This window comes from Cyprinus carpio, unplaced genomic scaffold (assembly GCF_018340385.1).
Source record: "Cyprinus carpio isolate SPL01 unplaced genomic scaffold, ASM1834038v1 S000006809, whole genome shotgun sequence".
NCBI classification, from domain to species: Eukaryota; Metazoa; Chordata; class Actinopteri; order Cypriniformes; family Cyprinidae; genus Cyprinus; species Cyprinus carpio.
The window spans coordinates 1,032,309-1,055,368 of record NW_024879395.1 but is presented as its reverse complement, the minus strand read 5'-3'; the positions used below and the strand labels follow the sequence as shown (position 1 = coordinate 1,055,368).

General features: G+C 33.4%; 1 protein-coding gene and 1 long non-coding RNA gene across 2 annotated transcripts in view; both read right to left on the bottom strand.

Annotated features, from left to right (window-relative positions):
* LOC122144935 (ribonuclease inhibitor-like) overlaps positions 1-22,665 on the bottom strand; it is a 37,139-nt gene extending 14,474 nt beyond the window's left edge. Inside the window, exons 1-3 of the mRNA XM_042756169.1 lie at positions 22,645-22,665; positions 22,331-22,501; positions 228-398 (exon numbers count right to left, since the gene is read on the bottom strand). Of these exons, the coding sequence (XP_042612103.1) occupies positions 228-398; positions 22,331-22,501; positions 22,645-22,649 (347 nt within the window). The 5' untranslated portion in view covers positions 22,650-22,665. The remainder of the gene's footprint in view (positions 1-227; positions 399-22,330; positions 22,502-22,644) is intronic.
* On the bottom strand, positions 1,565-4,103 carry LOC122144943. The gene is made up of 3 exons (XR_006159977.1): positions 3,916-4,103; positions 3,642-3,815; positions 1,565-1,619 (listed from the first exon to the last, which is right to left on the bottom strand). It is a non-coding gene; the product is annotated as an uncharacterized LOC122144943 (long non-coding RNA).
* Positions 22,666-23,060: the final 395 nt, after the last annotated feature.

The window sequence follows — 23,060 nt, the reverse complement described above, 5'->3', positions numbered from 1 at the left end:
GTTACACAAATACTTGATCCTGCTAATTTTGATCTTATTTATATTATGTGATTAATAAGCAATGGATCAATACAGGACATGAAACAGCAACTGTTCAATGATGTAAGCATGGTTGCAGGTTATTTTAAAAGTACAATTTTAATAAATATTTAAAGGTTTTAATCACCTGATGGTCAATTTACAGCATTCAGTGTATCATTATTTTGTATCATTTCATCATGACTCACCTCAGTTTTAGTTTACAGTTTTTAACCTGTAGTAAATCACTGAGCTGCTTCACTCCTGATTGTCCAGGATCATTTCCTGTGAGATCCAGCTCTATCAGGTGTGAAGGGTTTGATCTCAGAGCTGAAGCCAGAGCTTTATAACCTTCTTCTGTGATACTGCAGTCTGAAAGTCTACAGAAAAAAATAAAAAATAAAAAAAAAATAATTGTTATTATTTTTCGAGACATATATCATCACATCTCTAACGGGATTCATGAATGGCTTCTGAAAACCTAAAAAGTGCAATAAATGTAAGCCAATATAATGTTTTTATTTTAATATTGGCAAAAACTCCAGTAATCAAATTCCATCATTAATAAATGCTGTCCTCATGTTCTTTCAAAAACGAATATGAGCCTCAGTCATACTCTAAATTAGATGAAAGTACAACTAAAATTGTGGCCTTAATTTTTACAGTTAAGCTAATTTAATAAACATTAATAAATGTATACAAACATACAGAAAAGTACATAAATGAAAAAAAACATACTTCAGTTTCTCGAATTTGCATTTAAGATTTTTCAACAGAAGACAGATCTTCTTCATTTCCTGAGTTTCCAAGTTTATTTCCACTCAGATCCAGCTTTATCAGGTTTGAAGGATTTGAATCAAATGCTGAAATTAGAGCAGCACAACCTCCTGCTGTAATACTGCTATTCTTCAACCTGCAGAGAAAGACATGAAACTAATAAGAGTAACAGAAGGATACATTTATATGAGGTCAATTAATCTCAGTCCTTAAATATTTTACAGAACAACAATAACAGTGTTTCATTAGACTGTAAAAATAAAACATCAACATTACTTGTAAAGCATTACAAAACCATGTGGAATACTCACGTCAGTGTGTTGAGTTTACAGTGTTTTATCCTGCAGTAGAGCAGCGATCTGATTCACTCGTGTGTCTCCTAGTTTATGTTCACTCAGATTCAGTTCTCTCAGGAGTAACGGGTTTTTAATGTGAAGAACTTCATTCAGATATTTACAGGCTTTTTCTGCAGCAGGACCCAAAAACCTGCAAAAAATATGATAAAGCAGTATTCAATTAAATTTCTAAAACACTTGATCTAATGAAAAAATGATTCTGCATGTGAAATGCATTTTGTATTAATGAAATAATATTTATATAAATTATTTGCATGCATGAAATTTATTTTTTATTATTTCATCATGTCTCACCTCAGTGTTTTCAGTTGACAGTTTGGATCCTGTAGTAAATCAGTGAGCTCCTTCACTCCTGATTGTCCAGGATCATTTCCTGTGAGATCCAGCTCTATCAGGTGTGAAGGGTTTGATCTCAGAGCTGAAGACAGAGCTTTATAACCTTCTTCAGAGATACTGCAGTCTGAAAGTCTAGAGGAATACAAAAAGAAACAAGTAGTTTTAAAACAGTAGCAATTACTCCTTTGCTAAAAAGATTTCAATATAAGGATTGTGTCATTAGGATATTTGGTAACACTTTCTATGAAACCCGTATTTATAATATATTATAGAGATATTCTAAAGGCATTATAATGAATGCATAATATATTTATATATATATATATGTTGTATCATCTCATGAGTAATCATAACAACAGTTTTAGTGCTTTATAATATTTACTTATTTGTGGTTATAGCTTTTAAGAGTGACGATTTATAACACACAATGAACATAGTGCATCCACTTAACTTATAATGAATTATCTCATGAGTAATCATAACATAATTCATTTTACTTGGCTGGAACAGCAGCTACGCTAATTATGTCTCTATTTGTTTCTCTGTTTTGCCACGGGATTTATCTGTTTGTTTACGTCTTTTATTGATTTTTCTGAACATTTCTGCCGTATGCACATAAACTGACAGTCATCACTGATAAGCTACTACTAAATATTGTAGAGAACTTAATTTTCTGTAAAGTTGCTTTGCAATGATTTGTATCGTAAAAAAAAGTGCTGTACAAATAAACTTGAATTGAGTTGAATTGAATTGAATTATATTTCCCATAGTTATAATGTATTATAAGTCTCATATCTTGTCATTAAGATGTTACTTTAATTAAAGCAGACAAAGACCATTATAAATAATAACAACAATGACGACGACAACAATAGTAGTAATATATAAAAACAGTATTTTTTCTTAAAAAGCAGTACTGTCAGATATTTGATCAGATGAATGTGTTATATGGCACATTTGCTTTTAACCATATTTGTAATATCAGTAAGATACTGTGCAGATCTTAAATAAAAAAAAAATGTCAAGATATGAGACTTACTGTATAATCCATTATAAATTAAGTAGATTTAAAATGTTGTTGATTGAGTTTTATAAATAATCATACTCATAAAAGTTATAACCACAAGTACATTTTATAATGTATTATAATTGTTGTTATGATTATTTATGAGATGAAACAACATATTATAGGTTTTTTATAATTCATTATGCATTCGTTGTAATGCCTTGAGAATACCCTTATAATGAGTTATAAATACAGGCTTCATAGAAAGTGTTACTGAATATTTAGATTTCCCAGCACCCCAAAAGTTGTTTTCAATAAGAGAAATTAAAGTGAGTGTCTTTTTTTTTTTCGCTCTTTTTTTCACCATGTAAGTGATGTTACTGAAAAAGGTTCTTCATGACACGCATCCACCTAATTAATAATTACAAGCCCATATATTGGATAATTATTTAGCTGTATTATTTTTGATTCTGTTTGTTAGTTTGTTACATTCCAAGGTGTGTTATTCGCTGATAACAACATTCATCATTAGCAACGCCAAATAACATACCAATCATCCGGTTATTTGAGGCTGGTGCTTCTTTCACATCTCTCATATTACACCACTGTGGTCTCTAGTTTCATTCAATCACAATTGCTATCATCTTGTGCCTCAGTTATAAACTGTATTTACTGTCAAATGAACCCAGAGGACTACAGTGTTAATAGTAGGTCTGCGGTAATTGTTGAAGTGTTTGTCTTGTTACTAGAACAATTGTTTTGTACACTGTAATGGATTTCAGATAATTAACATGTAAGTTTTTAAAACCACTGCCTTCTCAAATTACATGTCCTCATTACTTATGTGGTAAAAAAAAAAAGCTGTGTAAATAGTGATACGACTATACATTACACCTTAAATGTAAGTCTTATCTGAACTTCATCTAGGCTCAAAGCTGTTTTAGGAACTGTTTTCTTTGTGGAAGCTTTTCATTTGAAAAACGGATAATTTCAACTTCAATCAATAAATCAATATTTTTTTCTGATATAACAACCAGCTAGATGTACATTATTCCTTATTTGCTGTATAGAGTGTTAATTTTAGACTTCATTTACAGGTGCGTTATGAGCTTTATACTATAACAATATATTATTCACCAAATTCAAACCTGAGTATCTGCAGTGTACAATGAAAGTTTGCCAGTAGAGTGGAGATTTTAGTCACTCCAGAGTTTTCTAGTTTATTTCCACTCAGATCCAGCTCTATCAGGTTTGAAGGATTTGAATTGAATGCTGATATCAAAACAGCACAACTTTCTGCAGTAATACAGATGGAATTAAACCTATAAAAGAGAAAACAATTATAAACGTGAGGTAATATAAAAATTATAATATCAGTTTTGTAGTAGTTGGCCTGTTTTACACATTGACTAAATTACTTACTTCATTTTTTTCAGTCTACACTGTTCATTCTTAAACAGAGTTGAGAAGATCTTCATTCCTGAGTTTCTGAGTTTAGTTCCACTCAGATTCAGTTCTGTCAGATTTGAAGGGTTTGAATTTAAAGCTGTCGCCAGAACACGACAATCTTCTTCTGTGATATCACTGTTATTCAGACTGCATTGAAAGAAAAAAATATTTGCTCGATGATGACATTACAAAAGCATCATCATTATTATTATTATTATTATTATTATTATAGATTATTCAGTAAGCACTCTCGAGTAAAATATACATAAAAACCCAGCAGCAAGTCCATAAGTATTAAAAGGTGTAATCATAAAGATAAAACTTACATCAGTGTGCTGAGTTTACAGTGTTTTATCCTGCAGTAGAGCAGAGATCTGATTCACTCGCAGCTTACATTCTCTCAGATTCAGTTCTCTCAGGAGTAATGGATTTTTACCCACAATTCCTTTCACATACTGACAGGCTTCATCTGCAGCAGCACCCAAAAACCTGCAGTAAAAAAAAACAAACAAAAAAAAAAAAACCGTGTTTAATCTACTTCACATACTCAAGTCCATGTAATGCTTGTGGGGTGTTTTTTCCATCCATATTTTAATTTATTCAGTATACAAATTCTGTTGTTCAGCACGTTTTTTCACAAAAAAAATAAAAATGCCATGTTTTTGTTGTAAATTATATATTTTTTTTATTACATTTTAAAAGATTGATTAAACTGCTAAAGTTTTATTCATTTCATTAAAACACCCTTTTTGATTAAATTTTTTTATATTAAATCATAACACAAAGAATACATAAAAAGGGAAAACAGAATTTGATTGGAGCCCTAAATTAGAAAGTATCCTACTTTGTGGAGTTGACCTTTTAAAAACAACAACAACAACAAAAGCTATATTTACATTTATTCTCAGGGTCTAACAAATGTGTAATACATTTCCTTCCTCATTAATAGAATTAAATAAATGTGACTGGTGCTGGCAAAATAAGTTATGAGCAAAAAAAAAAAAAAAAAATAGTTTCTTTTTTATTTCCATTCTCCATTAAAATACCTTTAAAGTGATATATGACTTGTTGGAATCTGACAAAAAAATGAAGGTGATAGAATCAGCAGATCTGATTTTGAGAAAAATCGAGATTCCAAAACAAAATTACCTAACATTGGTGAAAATCTTCCTCCAATTATTTTCTTAATAATAATTACTATATTAATAATCACAATATAGCTATTTTTTTATTATTTCTCTGTTATTAAAAATAAGAACAAAGATGCAAATAAACAGTAGTTTAATCATAGCTATTTTTTTATATCGTCTTATCTTTTAATGTATGATTAACAATGAGACAGATCTACAGTATAAGACATAACGTTTGTGTGAAACTCGCCAAGACATATTTCATAATAATATACTTTATAGGGAGATTGCACTCTCTGGGAGAGGTGCTTTGCAAATATCAGTCACTGCCATCGCTTTGTTTTCATCATAATAGATTATGTTTGTGTTATTTGGATATTTGCGTCTTTTGGATATGCGTTTCTTATGTTCTTTTGTTGTTAATTTAATTGTTTTGACTAAATTTTGTTTGTTTGGGATTTTTGTGTAATTTTGGATTGGGTATTTATGAGGAGATTGGAGAAAAAGGTATTCCTCTCAGAAAACATACAAATAAAGATAATTTTAGATGTTTCAAATGTGAAAATGTTTCAAATGTCAAATTCGGATGTGTTCAAATTCGACGAAAACTTAAATTTTTCAGGTCATCTGCCTGTAACTCAAAATTAGACCGTGCGCATTCTGACTCATTTTACCAGCACAGGTCAAAAATAATGTCATAAATATTGATATTGAATAATATGACAAAAATATTACCCAGCCCTATCCATTAGACTGAATTAGTAATTTTTCTATGAAAAATAGGCTCAGGGTTGCTGCAGGATTTTTAAGCTCAATTTAAGACTTTTTAAGACCTTTTTTTAAGACCTGCACAAATAAAATTAATACCATATGAGGGCAATGTCTATGGTAAACTGTTAAATGACTGTAAAAAGAGTGAATTTGTGAATTTACAGTTCAGATACAAGTTTTCACAAAAACAAAAAGTTTTATAAAATGATAGTTCACATTTCAGCCTTTAAACCACTTTTAAGAAAATGGATTTAAAAGTATTAATTATTATATTAATTTAAACAATTATACCAAAATGATTATATTAAATAACATACAAATTTTACTATTTAGATTTTTATATCAAATTATCTTCTAATATACCCACCAGTTCACATTTACAGCTCTGTATGTTTGAGGTTGAGTTGATTTTCACATTAGTCTGAACAAAAAACAACCCAATGTTCCTGCAATAACAGAGGCTGCAGTTTTAGGACCGCATTTCTAGGACCTGATTCAAACATCAAACAAACAGATGCAAAGACTAGATCAATGGAAACTATAATTTTTTTAATCTTTCCATCTTATTTTTAAGTGTGAACTTGAGTGATCGAGGGGGTGTCAGCAATCTCCATTTAGCCTATTTAGCTGTGCAAAACAGTTCATTGTGCTGTTATATGTTTTAAATGAGTATTTGTATTCAAATTATTTTACATTTATTAAAGTACTAATAATTACACAAATTTGTACCAGATTTGCAATCGTTTAACCGTTTACTGCACTTTAAGTGGGTCACACATCTTACGTGAAGTGCTGTAAATGAGTATTTGTGAACTGAAGTCTCGCATATACAGAAGTCTTTCTTTCCAAGAAAACTGAATTGAAAACCAGAATATATATAGAATACACTGAAATGAATTTGGTTAAATATTTCAAGAGGGTTACCAAAGGGAATGTTTAGGGTAAGGAGATGGTTAGGACAATAATGAAGTGGATACAATTAAACAAATACATAATTTATTAAAAGAATAATCAGAATTGAATCGCAAGTGCTATAAAATGAACATACAGTGCCTATAGAAAGCCTTCATACCCTTTCATTTTTTTCACATTTTGTTATGTTGTGTTATTATGTTCAACTCCTTTAAATTTCTTTTCTTTTTTTTTTCACATAAATCTACAACCCACTTGCCATAATGACAAAGCAAAAACTGGATTTATCACAAATTTATTAAAAAGGAAACACTGAAAAAAAATTGCATTGCACAAGTCTTCATACCCTTTGCTTTTACACTTGAAATTTAGATCAGGAGCATTCCAGTTTCACTGGATCGTCTTTGAAATTTTTCTATACTCCGACTGGAGTTAACATGTGGCAAATTTAGTTGATTGGAAATGATTTGGAAAGGCACACACACCTGTCTATATAAAGTTTAACAGCTGAAATGGATGTCAGAGCAAAAACTAAACCATGAGGTCAGAGGAATGGCCTGCAGAGCTGAGACACAGGATTGTGTTGAGACAGATCTGGGGAGGACTACAAATAAATTCTGCTGTGTTGAAGGTTCACAGGAGCATTTGGCCTCTATAATCCTTAATGAATGAAGTTTGAAACCATCAGGACTCTTCCTAGATCTAGGCTCCTGGATAAACTGAGCAATCGAAGGAGAAGGGTGAAGGGTGAAGGGTCTTGGTTTGAGAGGTGACCAAGACAGTGATGGTCACTCTGGTTGAGCTCCATGATCTTATATGTAGATTGGAGAAACTTACAGAAAAACAAACATCACTGTGACACTCCACCAATCTGGGCTTGATGGCAAAGTGACCAAACTCATGCTTCTCCTCAGTAAAGATACATATAACCCTGATTGGGATTTACAAAATTACACCCAAATAACTCTCAGACTATGAAAAAAAAAGATTCTCTGGTCGGATGAACCTCAATTCCTTTTTCATGTCTAAGGGAAACCAAGCACCAGCTTATTAAGGGGTATGAAGACTTTCTGTAGGCACTGTACATAAATAAAATAAATAGATAAAATAAAATAATGAAAAAAATAATAATAATAATCTATAGGGTCCTAGAAATGCAGTCCTACAGTCTCCGGTATTGCAGGAATACACTACTCACAACAACAGCCTTACTGAAAATACACATTTATTCTCTGCCAGCAGCTACTGACTTAATGAGAATTAATGTTTATTCTCTTTTATTATATGGCGGTTTATGGAGATTTATGTAAATGTTTATAAGTTTTTAGAACACAAAGCACAGCTGCACTTTTGAGGTTTATGACTTTGAATTTTTTGGTGCATTATATGGTTTCCTCAAATCATATAAATACACAGTACGGTCCCACATATGGGATTTAGAACGTTCGGTGACGTCGCATAACTGCCAAATTCAAACTGCGTTTTTGCGCGTTGGCTGGCGCTGAGCCAGAGACAGACGTGCACTTCTCTTTTCATATGATCACAACTATGCAGTGTTATTAACCACATAATGCATATTTTAGGTTTCAGACATTTAAATACACATAAATACTAGTAAAACAATACATTTAGAGTTTGAAAATTACACAAATGTGTCTATGGAAGCAACAATAATAATCCATTCAAATTTAATTTGGAGATGTGTTTTATTCGTATCAGATACACATAGTGTAAGTAACTATAAAACTCACTCTATTCTTCACCCAGTTCACCGGCCACTTATTACTTGTATTTCGGGAGAAAATTATGAATTCGCGTGCTTTAAATCCGACTGACAGGACTCTCTGAACTGCAGCGCGAACAAACATGGCGGCGCCTATATCACATTACAGATCACGATCAAGATCATTTAGAAAGGTTTTTAAACGACCAAACACACTCATTTACACATATTTGTGAATCGGAATATCAGTTTGTTCATGACCTGGTATGCAAATTTGTGAATATTTTTAATAAAAAAGGAAAAACGAAATAAAAGCGATCCATCTGTCATGCAGTGTTATTGTAGACGCGGTGTGTCACGTGACAAGCCTGACGCGTCGCCATGGAAACAGTAAGGGGAACGTTCTAAAATAATGGTCGCCTGAAAAAAACTCATTCTGGGGGGACCGCTAGAATATTTTAAACTCACCACTGAAAAAGTTTAATCGTCACATTAAGCCATATCACAATTCTGGTCTGTACCCAAATTTAAGACCGCTTGAAATTATAATTGAGACTTTCTTGTACAAATTAAGACTTTTTACTACCTTAAATTTGATACAAGTACATTTTAGACATTTTAATATATAAGTTATGTTTTTTGTACTGTTACACCTCTTGAAACCATTTTCATCACCTCACCTCAGTGTCTTCAGTGAATAGTTTGGATCCTGTAGTAAATCACTGAGCTGCTTCACTCCTGATGGTCCAGGATCATTTCCTGTGAGATCCAGCTCTATCAGGTGTGAAGGGTTTGATCTCAGAGCTGAAGCCAGAGCTTTATAACCTTCTTCAGTGATACTGCAGTCTGAAAGTCTAGAAAAAAATAGATAATAAACATGAAAAACTACATTTATTATCCACATCTAAAATGTCTAATTTATAAGTCTAAAAATACATTATAAATACATTTTTCATTTTTGGATGACAGGTAAACCAGTGTTGGGTGTAATGGGTTAATATTAATCCGTAACCTTAATTGTAATCACATTACAGTGACCTACAATTACAATACATTCGAATTAATGTGATTTTATTCATGTGGGGTTAGAACAGAGTTTGCTCAAACTAATCTCAGTTAACCTGTGTAGCCTCCGAAATTGGTTTTGTGCAGCAGGCCTCTTTACACATAAGCATTTAACATAAGCAATGTCCACACACACAGAAACTGACTATATTAAAACCTACAGTTTACAGTAAAATTGATTTCTCTCCATCTTAATTAAACAGTTATGGGATTAATTTGATCTGATTATTATTTTACAGAATTTATTAATAATATGTTTTACTTGCTTTTTATGAGCAACACCAAGAAAAAAACAAAATTCACTGGCTGAAAGAAGCATCTATCTCTTTTGTTAAATGTGTAAAAAAAATGTAGTGAAGTAAAAATAATGTTAATAACCATTCAAATAATTTAAAATCTAATAAACATTCACTTGACCCTTTTACCTGAGTTTCTCCAGTGTGCAGTTTGTATCTTTTTTCCCATTCTGGAGTTTCTTTATTCCTGAATCCTGCAGATTATTGTTGCTCATGTCAAGCTCTTTCAGACTGGAGTTTGATCTCAGGACTGTAGCAACAGCTGAACAGCTTTCCTCTGTTAGACCACACTTGCACAGACTAAAATGTCAAGCTCTTTCAGACTGGAGTTTGATCTCAGGACTGTAGCAACAGCTGAACAGCAAACTAATCTATGGTTCATCTGATTGCTTACGATTATTTGAAAATTCACAATTAAAAAATTGGTCTGAAACTAATGTTTATTTTGGAAAATGATTAATTTGTTGATTATTTCAATATACAGTACTGTGTTTCATAAATATAAACATGATAAATTTAATTTTCTAAGCTAAAATATGTTTACACAGTGAAAGCCATGCAAACATTGAAATACAATATTTAAAAATCACCAATACATTATAATTATGAAAATTGTAAAGCAATTTAATTTGTAATTTTTCATGATAATGATGGACATTTATTAATCAAATTTAAATGTAGCATGCAGAAATATAGTCTAATATGTAGAACTTTAAATAAGTAAAATTACACACTTTAGTTTCTCTAATCTGAATTGTTTATTTTCCAACAGACAACAGATCTTCTGTTATCCTGGGTTTCCTAGTTTATTTCCACTCAGATCCAGCTCTATCAGGTTTGAAGGATTTGAATTAAATGCTGAAGTCAGAGCAGCACAACCTTCTTCTGTAATATTGTTATTATTCAGCCTGCAGAGAAAGAAAACATGTAATATTGTTATTATTCAGCCTGCAGAGAAAGAAAACAAACACAGGAAACTATCTTCAGTTGATTTCAGATACAATACCAATGCAAAGCTAATAACATTAGGATAATTAAAGAACAGCAATGACAGCATTGTGCAGTTTTTATCCTGCAGTAGAGCAGAGATCTGATTCACTCGTGTGTGTCCTAGTTCACGTTCACTCAGATTCAGCTCTCTCAGGAGTAACGGGTTTTTACACACAAGTCTTTTCACATACTGAAAGGCTTCATCTGCAGCAGGACCCAAAAACCTGCAGACGAGAAGTGAAATATGAAATCAGTAGGCAGTTTTTGTTTATCTTGAAATCACTTTAATTCTGAAGCAACAACAAATTGTGCAGAATTTTCAATTAGTGAAATGATGTTTGTTAATAACTGGCCTACATATAATTTATTTTGTATTATTTAATTTTCACTTCATCTCTCGTCTTCAGCTGATAGTTTGGATCCTGTAGTAAATCACTGAGCAGCTTCACTCCTGATTGTCCAGGATCATTTCCTGTGAGATCCAGCTCTATCAGGTGTGAAGGGTTTGATCTCAGAGCTGAAGCCAGAGCTTTATAACCTTCTTCAGTGATACTGCAGTCTGAGAGTCTGGTTTAAAATAAAAATAAATGTTTAAAACAATAATAATAAAAAAAATCACTTAAAAACAGTTTTATATCATAAAATAATTAAATGTACTTTCTCTTATAAGTAAAGAAAAATGCATCATTTGACAAAGGCATGTTTTTTTCTTGTTTATTCCTGTTTCCTGTTTCTTTAGCAATTTTAACTTTGATCAAAAGATTATGTTATGTTTAAAATAAAACAATGATTCTCTGAGCTCACCTGAGTTTTTTGCAGTGCACAGTTTGTATTTTTCTAATCCGTTCTGGTTGTATTTTCTAATAGAATCCTGCAGATTATTGTTGCTCATGTCAAATTCTTTCAGACTGGGGTTTGATATCAGGACTGTAGCAAGATCTGAACAGCTTTCCTCTGTTAGACCACACTTACGCACACTAAAATATTAAACAGGAGAGAGAATTTATAAACATGAAATACCTGGTGCCAACATTCAGTCTCTGAGAAATCAATCACTGGGAAATATTGTTATGTCACCTGATTTAAGATCAATCTACAATAATAAATGAAAACAACACTCACTGAAGAGCTTTGAGTTTACAGTGTTTATCCTGCAGTAGAGCAGAGATCTGATTCATTCGTGTGTCTTCTAGTTCATGTTCACTCAGATTCAGCTCTCTCAGGAGTAACGGTTTTTTACCCACAATTCCAGTCACATACTGACAGGCTTCTTCTGCAGCAGGACCCCAAAAACCTGGACACAGAAGTAGACTGACATTAACTGCCATATGATGATTTATTGCAATCTTGTTTTAAAGGGTCTTCAGTCCTTTCAAAGCTTTTATAAATGTCTTTTTGATGGTTTAATTCTTTTCCAGCAAACTTGTGCATTTTACTATTTTAATAACACTTACCTCAGAGTTTTCAGTGTTTTTAATGAAAACACTGAAAAAATGGTGGATTTTTTTTTTTTTTAAATGAGATCATTGAATAATTGTTGTACAGTATCTTTTGTTGTTAGATGAGGTTCTTTCAGGTGTGAATTGTTTGATCTCAGAGCTGAAGCCAGAGCTTTATAACCTTCTTCAGTGAAACTGCAGTCTGAAAGTCTGGTGTACATAAAGCTTAAATTTAAATAAATTGTAACATTTAAATTTAACATTGTGTTTCAAATTATTTAATTGCTGCACAATAGGCTGAGTCACAATATATAACTAGACACACCAGAGCTGAATACATTATCAGATATGATAAAAAAAAAAAAAAAACAGACATGTAAGCAAACCACTTCAGTTTTTTTTTTTATTATTACTTTTTTTTTTATGGACTACAGCCATGTCTTCACTTTCCATCTGGGAGAAAACACTCTCAACCACCACTGAGTCAGACTAACATCTTTGGAGTTTGTCACTGTTCAAACCTGGCAGAACTTGATTGCAATTGCAATTCCATCACCATCAAACATTCGAACCATCAAGACTTTCATCCAAGACTGCATCCAGACGCTCATTCAATGGCCAAGGCAATGCAAGTATCATACATTTAACTAAATGGAACAGAGGTTTAGAATAATTTGTAGACCCCATCTACAGAAAACGGTGTTGATGGTTTCACTTAGGTGGTTAACTGACTCCTTGTCATAGCTTCATCCCCAGTTTCTCTAATGGTTTCATTCATTCAGTCTCATGTGCCCTTCCCCCATGTATGTGTGAATGTATGTTTGTTTCCTTACACTAGTTGTGTGTTTAGTGTTTAGTTAATAAAAATTTTGTGCACAAATTACATAGGTTTCTGATTGTCACTGCTTTCGGATAATGTCCCTTTAACAAGCCAATCTTGTTACAATCTCTACTGCATTAGTACTTGAAAGAAAGTTATTTTCTGTGGCCACAAAAATATTTTTTTTAGAGTTTAATGCATTAGTACTTTATGATTTTTTTTTTGGGGGGATTGGTTGTTGTTTTTTTTTATTCTGCTATAGTTACTACTGACAGCTGATATAAATAACTAATTAATTATATTTAATTGTAATTATTTGCTACATTTATATTATTTTATTGCTAATTGTCATTTTTTTATTACATTCAACAAAGAATTCTTTAAGTTTTAATTTTAGTTTTACCTAGAGATAATACCACTGTTATGAGAGAAAAATATATATATATTACAGTTTTTTTTCACCTCTGGGAAGCAACCAGATTCAATAAATATATAATGTTAAGTGTACAGTCGTGGCCAAAAATATTGGCCCCCTTGGTAATATGATAAAAAAGGCTGTGAAAATTAATCTGCATTGTTAATCCTTTTGGTCTTTTATTTTAAAAAAAATCACAAAAATGTATCCTTTCATTGGATCATAAGAATTTAAAACGGAGGGGAAATATCATTATGAAATGAATGTTTTTCTCAAATACACGTTGGACACAATTATTGGAACCCCTACAAATTCTTATGAGTAAAATATCTCTGAAGTATATTCCCATTCATATTCACAATTTTGAGCACTCCAGCATGATTATAAACATGTAATCATCCAGCTCTGGCTTCCTGTTTCACAGAAATATAAATATGAGGGAAAACAAAGCCCAAATTCCCTTAATCATCCAACACAATGAGAAAAAACAAAGAATATATTTCTGATGTGCAGCAAAAGATAACAGAGCTTCACAAATTGGTGAAGTGGCTTTAAGAAAAGAGCTAGAGCAGTGAAAATTACCATTTCCACCATCAGGGCAATAATTAAGAATTTCCAATCAACATAAAATGTTACGAATCTGCCTGGAAGAGTATGTGTGTCTATATCGTCCTAATGTGCGGTGAGAAGGAGAGTTTGAGTGGCTAAAGACTCTCCAAGGGTCACAGCTGGAGAATTGCAGAAAATAGTTGAGTCTCTGGTTCAGAAAACCTTTAAAAGAAAATTGTCAAACAGATCCTACATCACCACCTGTTGTTTGGGAGGGTTACAAGAAAAATTATCCTAGCTTATTCAAAAACAAACTAAAGCATATATTTAGTTATCAGGCATGACTGGAACTTTAAATCGGAATGGCTTTTACGATCAGATGAAACTAAAAAAATTGCTTTTTAGCAGCAAACACTCAAGATGGGTTTGGTGAACACAGAGGAAAAAAGTACCCCATGTGTACAATGAAATATACTGCTGTATTTTTGATGTTGTGGGCCTATATTTCTGCTGGAGGTCCTGGACATCTTGTTTAGACACATGGCATCATGGATTCTATCAAATACTAACAGATAAAAAAATCAGTAAGTGACTGACTCTGTTAGAAATCTTATAATGGGCCATGTTTGGATCTTCCAACCGTACAATAATCCAAACACAAACCTCAAAAATGGGTCACTGAGCTCAAAACCAAGCTTCTGCTTGCTATAGCCATTCCAGTCTTCTGACTGAACCCTACGGAAAATGAGAGGAGTGAACTGAAGAGGAGAAGCACCAACATGGAGCTGGGAATCTAAAGGGTCTGTGGAGTGATTCTGGATGAAGGAATGGTCTCTGATCTCTTGTCAGGTGTTCTCTAACCTCATCAGGCATTATAGGAGAAAATGTAGAGCTGTTAAACTGGCAAATGGAGGTTTAAAAAAGTATTGAATAAAAGGGGGCCATTAATTGTGGCCAATGTGTATTAGAGAAAAACATTAATTTCATAATGATATTTCCCCCCCATTTTAAATTCTTATTATCCAATGAAAGGATACATTTTTGTGAATTTTTTAAATAAAAGACCAAAAGGATTAACAATGCAAATGAATTTTCACAGCCTTTTTGATCATATTTACCAAGGGGGCCAAAATTTTTTTGGCCACAACTGTAGGTGATGATGAAATGTACTCACTTCAATATCTTTAGGTTAGATTTCTTCAGTCCCTCACAGATCTGTTTGACTCCTGAGTCCAGCAGACGGCTGTTGTTCAGGTTCATCTCTTTCAGGATGGTTTTGGAGGAGAGAACAGTAGCTAGAAATGAACAGCTTTTTCTCTGTCAGACTACAATTATTCAGCCTAAACACAAAAACAGCATTATTTATTATTCAGCACATATTCAGCACATAACAGATCAGCAGCTTTTCATATCTGATCACATTCAGCCTAAACACAAAAATGATGAACAAAACTAAATTATAAAATCATGTTCACTTACTTCATTTTTCTCCACTTTGCTATGAGAGTCCATCAAAAGAGCAGAGAGTTTTTCTCCATCCAGATCTCCTAATTTATCTTCACTCAGGTCCAGTTCTTTTAGCACTAATGGATTTGTACCAAGAACTTGACTCAGATAGTCACACGCTTCCTGTGCAGCAGGACTTTTCAAAAACCTACAGGAAGCAGAACATTTGGAAACTTTAAATTAGAAAATCTTGTTAGAATTTTACATATTTTGCAGCTCCCATCCTCCTTATGGGTCCAGTGTAGTACTAAAGTATAGTAAAGAGTAGAATGTGTTAGTCATAATTGTGATAAATATTACCAGTTTTGCTTAATAGGGATTCAGTAAATCATGCCATTCTAATTCTGCATTAGCTTTATTTGTCACATTTAACTAGTTGCACACATCTGAATATGTCTTTGACTTATTTTGAAAAACTGAAAGGCTTTTATTACCTGACAGTCTTTAATTTACATCCACCTCGCAGTAATCAATGAGACCCTGCACTCCAGATTTTCCAGGATCATTTCCTGTGAGATCCAGCTCTATCAGGTTTGAGTTTGACTTCAGAGATGAAGTCAGAGTTTTATAACCTTCTTCAGTGACACTGCAGTCTGAAAGTCTAAATATACATTAAAAAGCTGTTAAGTACTACACCAAAGCATTAATAGCACCTGCTTCATTTGAGTTTCATACAATAGCTAAAGTTCTCTTTAAACACAGTTAAACAAATAATTTTAGCTTCCATAGCCATCTTATTATTATTTTTTTTTTTAAATAATCTAATCAATTGGACATTTATAAATGTATATTATCATGCAGAAATGTAGATGAATAAAAACACACTTCAGTTTCTTCAAGCTACATTGTGGATTTCTCAACAGAATACAGATCATCTCAATCCCAGAGTTTCCTAGTTTATTTCCACTCAGATCCAGCTCTATAGTTTTGAGGGATTTGAAATAAACACTGAAGTCAGAGCAGCAAAACCTTTTTCTGTAATACTGTTGATATTCAGCCTGCAGAGAAAGAAAACAATTACAGGAACAATTATTTGGAATATTTTAGCCACAACACACAACTTCATTAAGGTTTTTGCTGTGATATGCAATATCAGCTGTTAGACCTTTAATTAAGACGTGTGTGCCTTTCCAAATCATACCCATTCAATTGAATTTGCCACAGGTTAACTTCACTAAACGTGTAGTAACATCTATAAGCAATATGAATACTCCTGAGCTGAATGTCAACTGTCCCAGATAATGGTATGAGTACTTATGCAATGGAATCATTTAAGTTTTTTTATTTTAATAAATTCGCTAAGATGTTTAAAAACCTTTTTTTTTTTTTTTTTTGCTTTACCATTATGGGTGTATGGAGTGTAGATTGATGTGGAAAAAAAAAGGAAATTTAATCCAGTTTAACATAAGGCAGCAACATAAAAAATGAAGCGGTGTGAATACTTTTGCAAGGCACTGTAAGTAAAAACATCTTAAGCAATTAAGCAAATAAGTAAACAATCTGTGATAAAAAGCAAAATCAAAATTACAAGCAATAAGACAAATAAACATACCAGAACAAAGACGCAAATTATTATTAGTTTTTTTCATGTAGCCATTTATTCAAGTACAAAATACTACAAAAAAATGGAGTCATTAAATATGAAATAAAATAAAACTGCAGGGACTGCATAAATTAAATATGCTACAAAATGTTTTTTCAGTCAAGAGCAGCAGGTACTGTGTATTAGGTTGCTGTCAATTTAACACTGAATGCACAGATTTAATTTATTGATACACATCTGACTTTCTCCCAACTTTTTGTTCTCTTTTTACATATTTGACTGTGTTTACCTGAATAGACGCCAAGTCAGGCATTTTGATACATAGTGTGTAATATGTAAATATAGTGTATTATATTGTACATGCAATACAGGGCCAACTGAAAGCTTGTGAATAGAGAAGGAATGCAGTTTTCTAGCACAGTTTATTGTGCTTTTAAATAAATTAACAAGCATGTGTACAATCTTCATTTTCTCGTTGTGAAAAAAGTGAAATCTCTTTTACTCATTTCACTGTGAATATTGCATGGTCCGCCTTATTAATTTCTAAATGAGCCACTATAAACATGTTTTTAAAATAAGCCTCGTGTTTAACATGCCTCGCATTCCTATGCAGGAGTGAAAATGCTAAGCAGTGGCATTTATGTAACTGTGTTTATACAGCTGCAGCAAGATTCAATCTAATGTTTGTTATTGTTGTGAGAACACACCAACAAGTTATGGTCATACATATACAGCAAACATATAACAGGTTTAAATGAAATAAGCATTTGTGTTTGTTTGCACTTAAACTGGGATTCACTATATTTAGCTGCTTAACCCTCTATGTCCACATTCATTAATTTTTTATGGTTGATGTTTCAAAAAACAAGTTTTTAATGTTTGTAGCTGTACGCAGTGTCTGAGTCCTAAGGCTTTCTATACAAATAAGAGTTTAAAAAAAAATTTCCAATGACAATTATCAAAAATGTAATATTATAAACTTGTTATTCTGTTTTAAAAGATCCGTATACTGTATACTGTAAAGTGTTAAAACAATGTACAATACTCACTTCAGTGTGTGTTGAGTTTACAGTGGTTTATCCCGCAAGTAGAGCGGTGATCTGATTCACTCGTGTGTCTCCAAGTTCACATTTACTCAGATTCAGTTCTCTCAGGAGTAATGGGGTTTTTACCCACAATTCCAGTCACAAACTGACAGGCTTCTTCTGCAGCAGCACCCAAAAACCTGCAAATGGGAAGAAGGAAAAAAAAAAGGTATACCATTTTTTGCTTAGAATCCTAATAGTCTTTTTTAATAAGAGTTTAATATTAACCCTTTCACATATAAGTTTAAAATATTCCAGCTGAGCTCCCAGTGTGAGTTTAACACAACTGTTATTTTAGAATGTGTAGCTCTGTATGCATAATGTATCGCATTTATTTAGTTTTCCATTTTTTATTCAAAATATTCACAAACATGTTCACAAACAAATCTCAAATATGTGCTAGTAAATGTATTTGGTTATTTATATAATGATCATCGTGGCAAGGGGGGAGTGGTTTAGCGGGGTTTGCAGTGGGAGGGAGCGGTCTGAGACGAGCGGTGAGTAAGTAGGTCAAGCGCAGAATGATATTATTAGCTCGTAATTACATTGATTGGCATGGGGGAGACACTTAGAATGGTTCACAGTGACTCAGACTAGTGGCAGAGAGAGACTGACTGAGTGGTCGTGGCCGAAAATGGATGGAGTCTGGACAAGAGTACATACCAAACGTGCTTTGAGTTTATGTACTTTTGATGCGTGTGATCATCGCCTTTTGCTTATAGTTTTGGACGAACTGAATAACTATCCACGAGCCTGAGTCACTCCGACTCCAACTTCTTCCTTTCCTTCTAAAACGAACTTTATCTACAATCATATTAGTTGACTACCTATAACTGGGGGTGATGTGTTCCTCCATATTACTTTTTGAAAGACATGAAAATAAGTGTCACAAGTTTGTAGTAAACTCGAAAACGAAGATTAATGATGATGAAGAAACAGTAGTATTTTATTATAGCATTCCCAGTTTCATAGAAGACACAGGTAACATCTACAAAGCATTAACGTGGTCAGACCTCACTGAACAGAAAAAACTGAGAGAAGTTAAGTACTGTGAAAATGAACTGAACACAGCTGAGCCAATGACAAAATCAATTAAACAACCATGACAACAAACTCTAAGAAAACTGTGCAAAACTGAAAACAACCAACATCCAAACTGAGTGTTAAACATGATAGTAAGTGGCTTGGTGAAACTGTGAGAAGAATAGAATTTTTCTTTTTTTTCAATTTTTCGTTTATTGTAAATAGAACTTTATTGTTACCTACATTATATTAATAAAACACATTAAAATATAGTTGAAAGGATCATTATCGACTGATTCCATAGACGTGAATGTGTTATTTTACAAACTACATTTTTTTTTTGCTAGAATTATGTGTATCTAAATGCCTTGAAGCCTAAAATAAATATTCTGTGGTTGAAAATACTGTATAGTTGTGATATATGTGCCAAGCACTGAGTGCATTCATCTCTGGCTAAGTGTCAGCCAAAGCATGAAATCAGGTCTGACTCTGAATTTAGCAGTCGTCGCTTGATGTAGTTGTGATATATGTGCCAAGCACTGAGCGCATTCATCTCCTGGATTCCTGTAGTAAATCAATTGAGCTTCTTCACTCCTGATTGTCCAGCGAGCATTTCTCTGAGATCCAGGCTCTATCAGGTGTGAAGGGTTTGATCTCAGAGCTTGATGAAGCCAGAGCTTATAACCTTCTTCAGTGGATACTGCATGTCTGAAAGACTAGAACGGGGGTGGATGAACCATGGAACATCATTGTGATTAATCATTATCATAAGAAAATAAAGAAATGAAAGTTTACTTGTATGACAGATTACTTTTTTCAAGCAATGAGTAAAGTAATGCATTGCTTTTTAAATTAACAAACCACCAATGAAAACTGATTTACTTTTTTCAAACAAGTTAAAGCATGTTATTCTTTTGTTCATTCAAGGCAAGAATATGTTTCAGTGGAATGCTGTTGGTATGTATTTGCAGCACCTGGATTAGTTCTGTCAGAGACCTCTCATGTTGTAGACAGTCATGAAAACCTAAACTGCCAATGTGTCATGACAAACCAGTTGCAACAGGGACAAAGGGTTTGGGGGGACTACAGAATGACTACAAATTTTTTTCACATAATAACATTGTGAAAATTGAACTAAGCAGCATTGTGAAAATGTTAATGGCAGCTATATATATATATATATATACTTACTTATATATAACACCATATATATATACTTATACTGAGCTTAATCCAAAAAAAGGTTGGGGACACCGCACAAGGTATGAATAAAAGCTTAGATGCAGCAGTTTGGAGTTTTCAACAATATTTTCTTCAAGTTCAGAATACAACATAGATGACATTATATCAAATGTTAAAACATAGAAAATGTATCTTTTTAAGGGAAAGATAGTTGATTTTAAATTCCCATGGCATCAGCACATCTCTCAAAAAAAGTTAGGATAAGGCCATGCTTACCACCGTGTAGCGTCCCCTGCTCTCTTTGCCAACAGATCTGCAAGCGTCAGGGACTGAGGAGATAAGTTAACCAAGTTTAGGAGCCAGAATGTTGTCCCATGTATCTCTAATACAGGCTTTGAGCTGCTCAACTATCTTAGGTGCTGCTTTTATGCGATCTTCCACTCTTTGCTGTTGCTCAAAATGTGCCTCTATGCGGTGAAAGATCTGGACCACAGGCTGGCCGTTTCAGTACTTGGATCCTTCTTCTTTCGCATGGCCATGATGTTGTGGTGATGCAGCATGTGGTCTAGCATTGTCATGTTGGAAAATGCAGGAGTCTTCCCCTGAAAGAGACAGCATCTGGATGGGAACATATGTTGTTCTAGAACTTGGATATAAACATTCAGCATTGTTGGTGCTCTTCCAGATGTATAAGCGTCTGCCGTACCTACTTGCTTACGCATTCCTTGCAACCCCATACCATCAGAGATGCAGGCTTCAGAACTGAGCGCTGATAACCACTTGCCGGCTATCACGCGTCCTCTTTAGTCCAGGATGACATGGCGCCCCAGTTTTTCAAAAAACAACTTCAAATTTTTGATTCATCCAGAACAGTTTTCTCCACTTTGCCACAGTCCATTTTAAAATGAGCCTTGGCCCAGAGAAAAACGCGATGCGCTTCTGGATCATGTTTAGATATGGCTTCTTTTTTGACCTATAGGCTCTTTGCTTGGCAATGGCAGAATAACCGCGGTGGATTGTGTTCACCGGACAATGTTTTTCTGGAAGTATTCCGAGCCCCCTGTTGTGATTTCATTACAGTAGCCTTCCGTATGTGATGCAGTGACACGTCTAAGCAAAGGGCCGAAAGATCACGGGCATCCAGTATGGGTTTCCGGCCTTGACCCTTACGCACAGAGATTGTTCCAGATTCTCTGAATCTTGGATGATACTATGCACTGTAGATGATGATAACTTCAAACTCTTTGGCAATTTTTCCCTGAGAAACTCCTTTTCTGATGTTGCTTCCACTCGTACACAAAGCAGCATTGGGGGAAGTGGTGGTCTCCTTTGCGTCTCTTGACACCAGGGGGGCGCTTTGCGCTCACGGGGAAGTAGCTTTGCTTACCCAATCAGCGGTTGCCATTTCAGCTAAGGAGCAGCAAATTGGTCCTCCAGCTGTTTCTTATATGTACTTTTGTTTGCTTTCCGGACTCTTTATTGCTAATTAACCCAACTTTTTTGGAATGTGTAGCTCGCATGAAATCCAAAATGAGCTAATGCTTGCACGCGGCATTTCAAATGTCTCACTTTCAACATTTGATATAATTTGTTTATATTGTAGACCAAAGTACCATAAGCTTATAGGATTTTATAAATTATTCCAAACACCCTTTTTTTACTCCACACTTCCTTTTTTTTGGTAACTTTTTTGGAATCGGGTTTATTGTGCCTTGCTATATATATATATATATAAAATTTTAATTATTATCTTTGAGATTATAAAAAAATGAATGCTACAAATTAAATTTCAAGTAAGCAATTTTCCCAAATTCTTTTTGAACAAATCAAATGCAAAGTTTTGACAGAAGGGAAAGGGCAGAAGAGCAAGAATGTCTGAACAAAACCAAATTATTGTAGAGATTGTTGTTGAGTGTAGCTGATGCTGAAATGTACTCACTTGAGTATCTTCAGCTCACACAGAGGATTCTTCAGTCCCTCACAGATCTCTTTGACTCCTGAGTCCAGCAGACGACTGTTGTTCAGGTTCATCTCTTTCAGGATGGTTTTGGAGGAGAGAACAGTAGCTAGAACTGAACAGCTTTTCTCTATCAGCTCACAATTTTTCAGCCTGAACACAAAAACAGCATTATTTATTTTTCAATACATACTTAACACACATCAGATCATTAGGTCTTTATTTATGCTCACAGATATTACAGATCTTTTAAAAGAATAAACAAAAGTTATAATGTAAAAATCATGTTGACTCACTTCATTGTCTCCAGTTTGCTATGAGAGGGCCATCAAAAGAGCGAAAGTTTCTCTCCATCCAGATCCTATTTATCTTTGCTCCCGATCAGTTTCTGTCGAAGTAATGGACTTTTTCCCAGAACTTTGGTGAGATATTCCACCCTTCTCTGCAGCAGAACTTTTCAAACCTGCAGGGTGTAGAAAAGAATTAAAATTCGTTTTTTGACAAGACACATTACGTTTCCGTCCTCAAAAAGTTTTTTTAGTGGGTGGTGAAAGCAGTCAGAGGTTTTTTAGCCAATTTTTAAAAAAAATTAGATATTTTAAAAAAACAATAAAAAATAAAAAAATAAAAATTTAAAAATGTATATATGACACAAAAAAAGTTTAATTCATTTTTAAAACTGGATTAAAAAACAAAAAAAACATTAATAAAT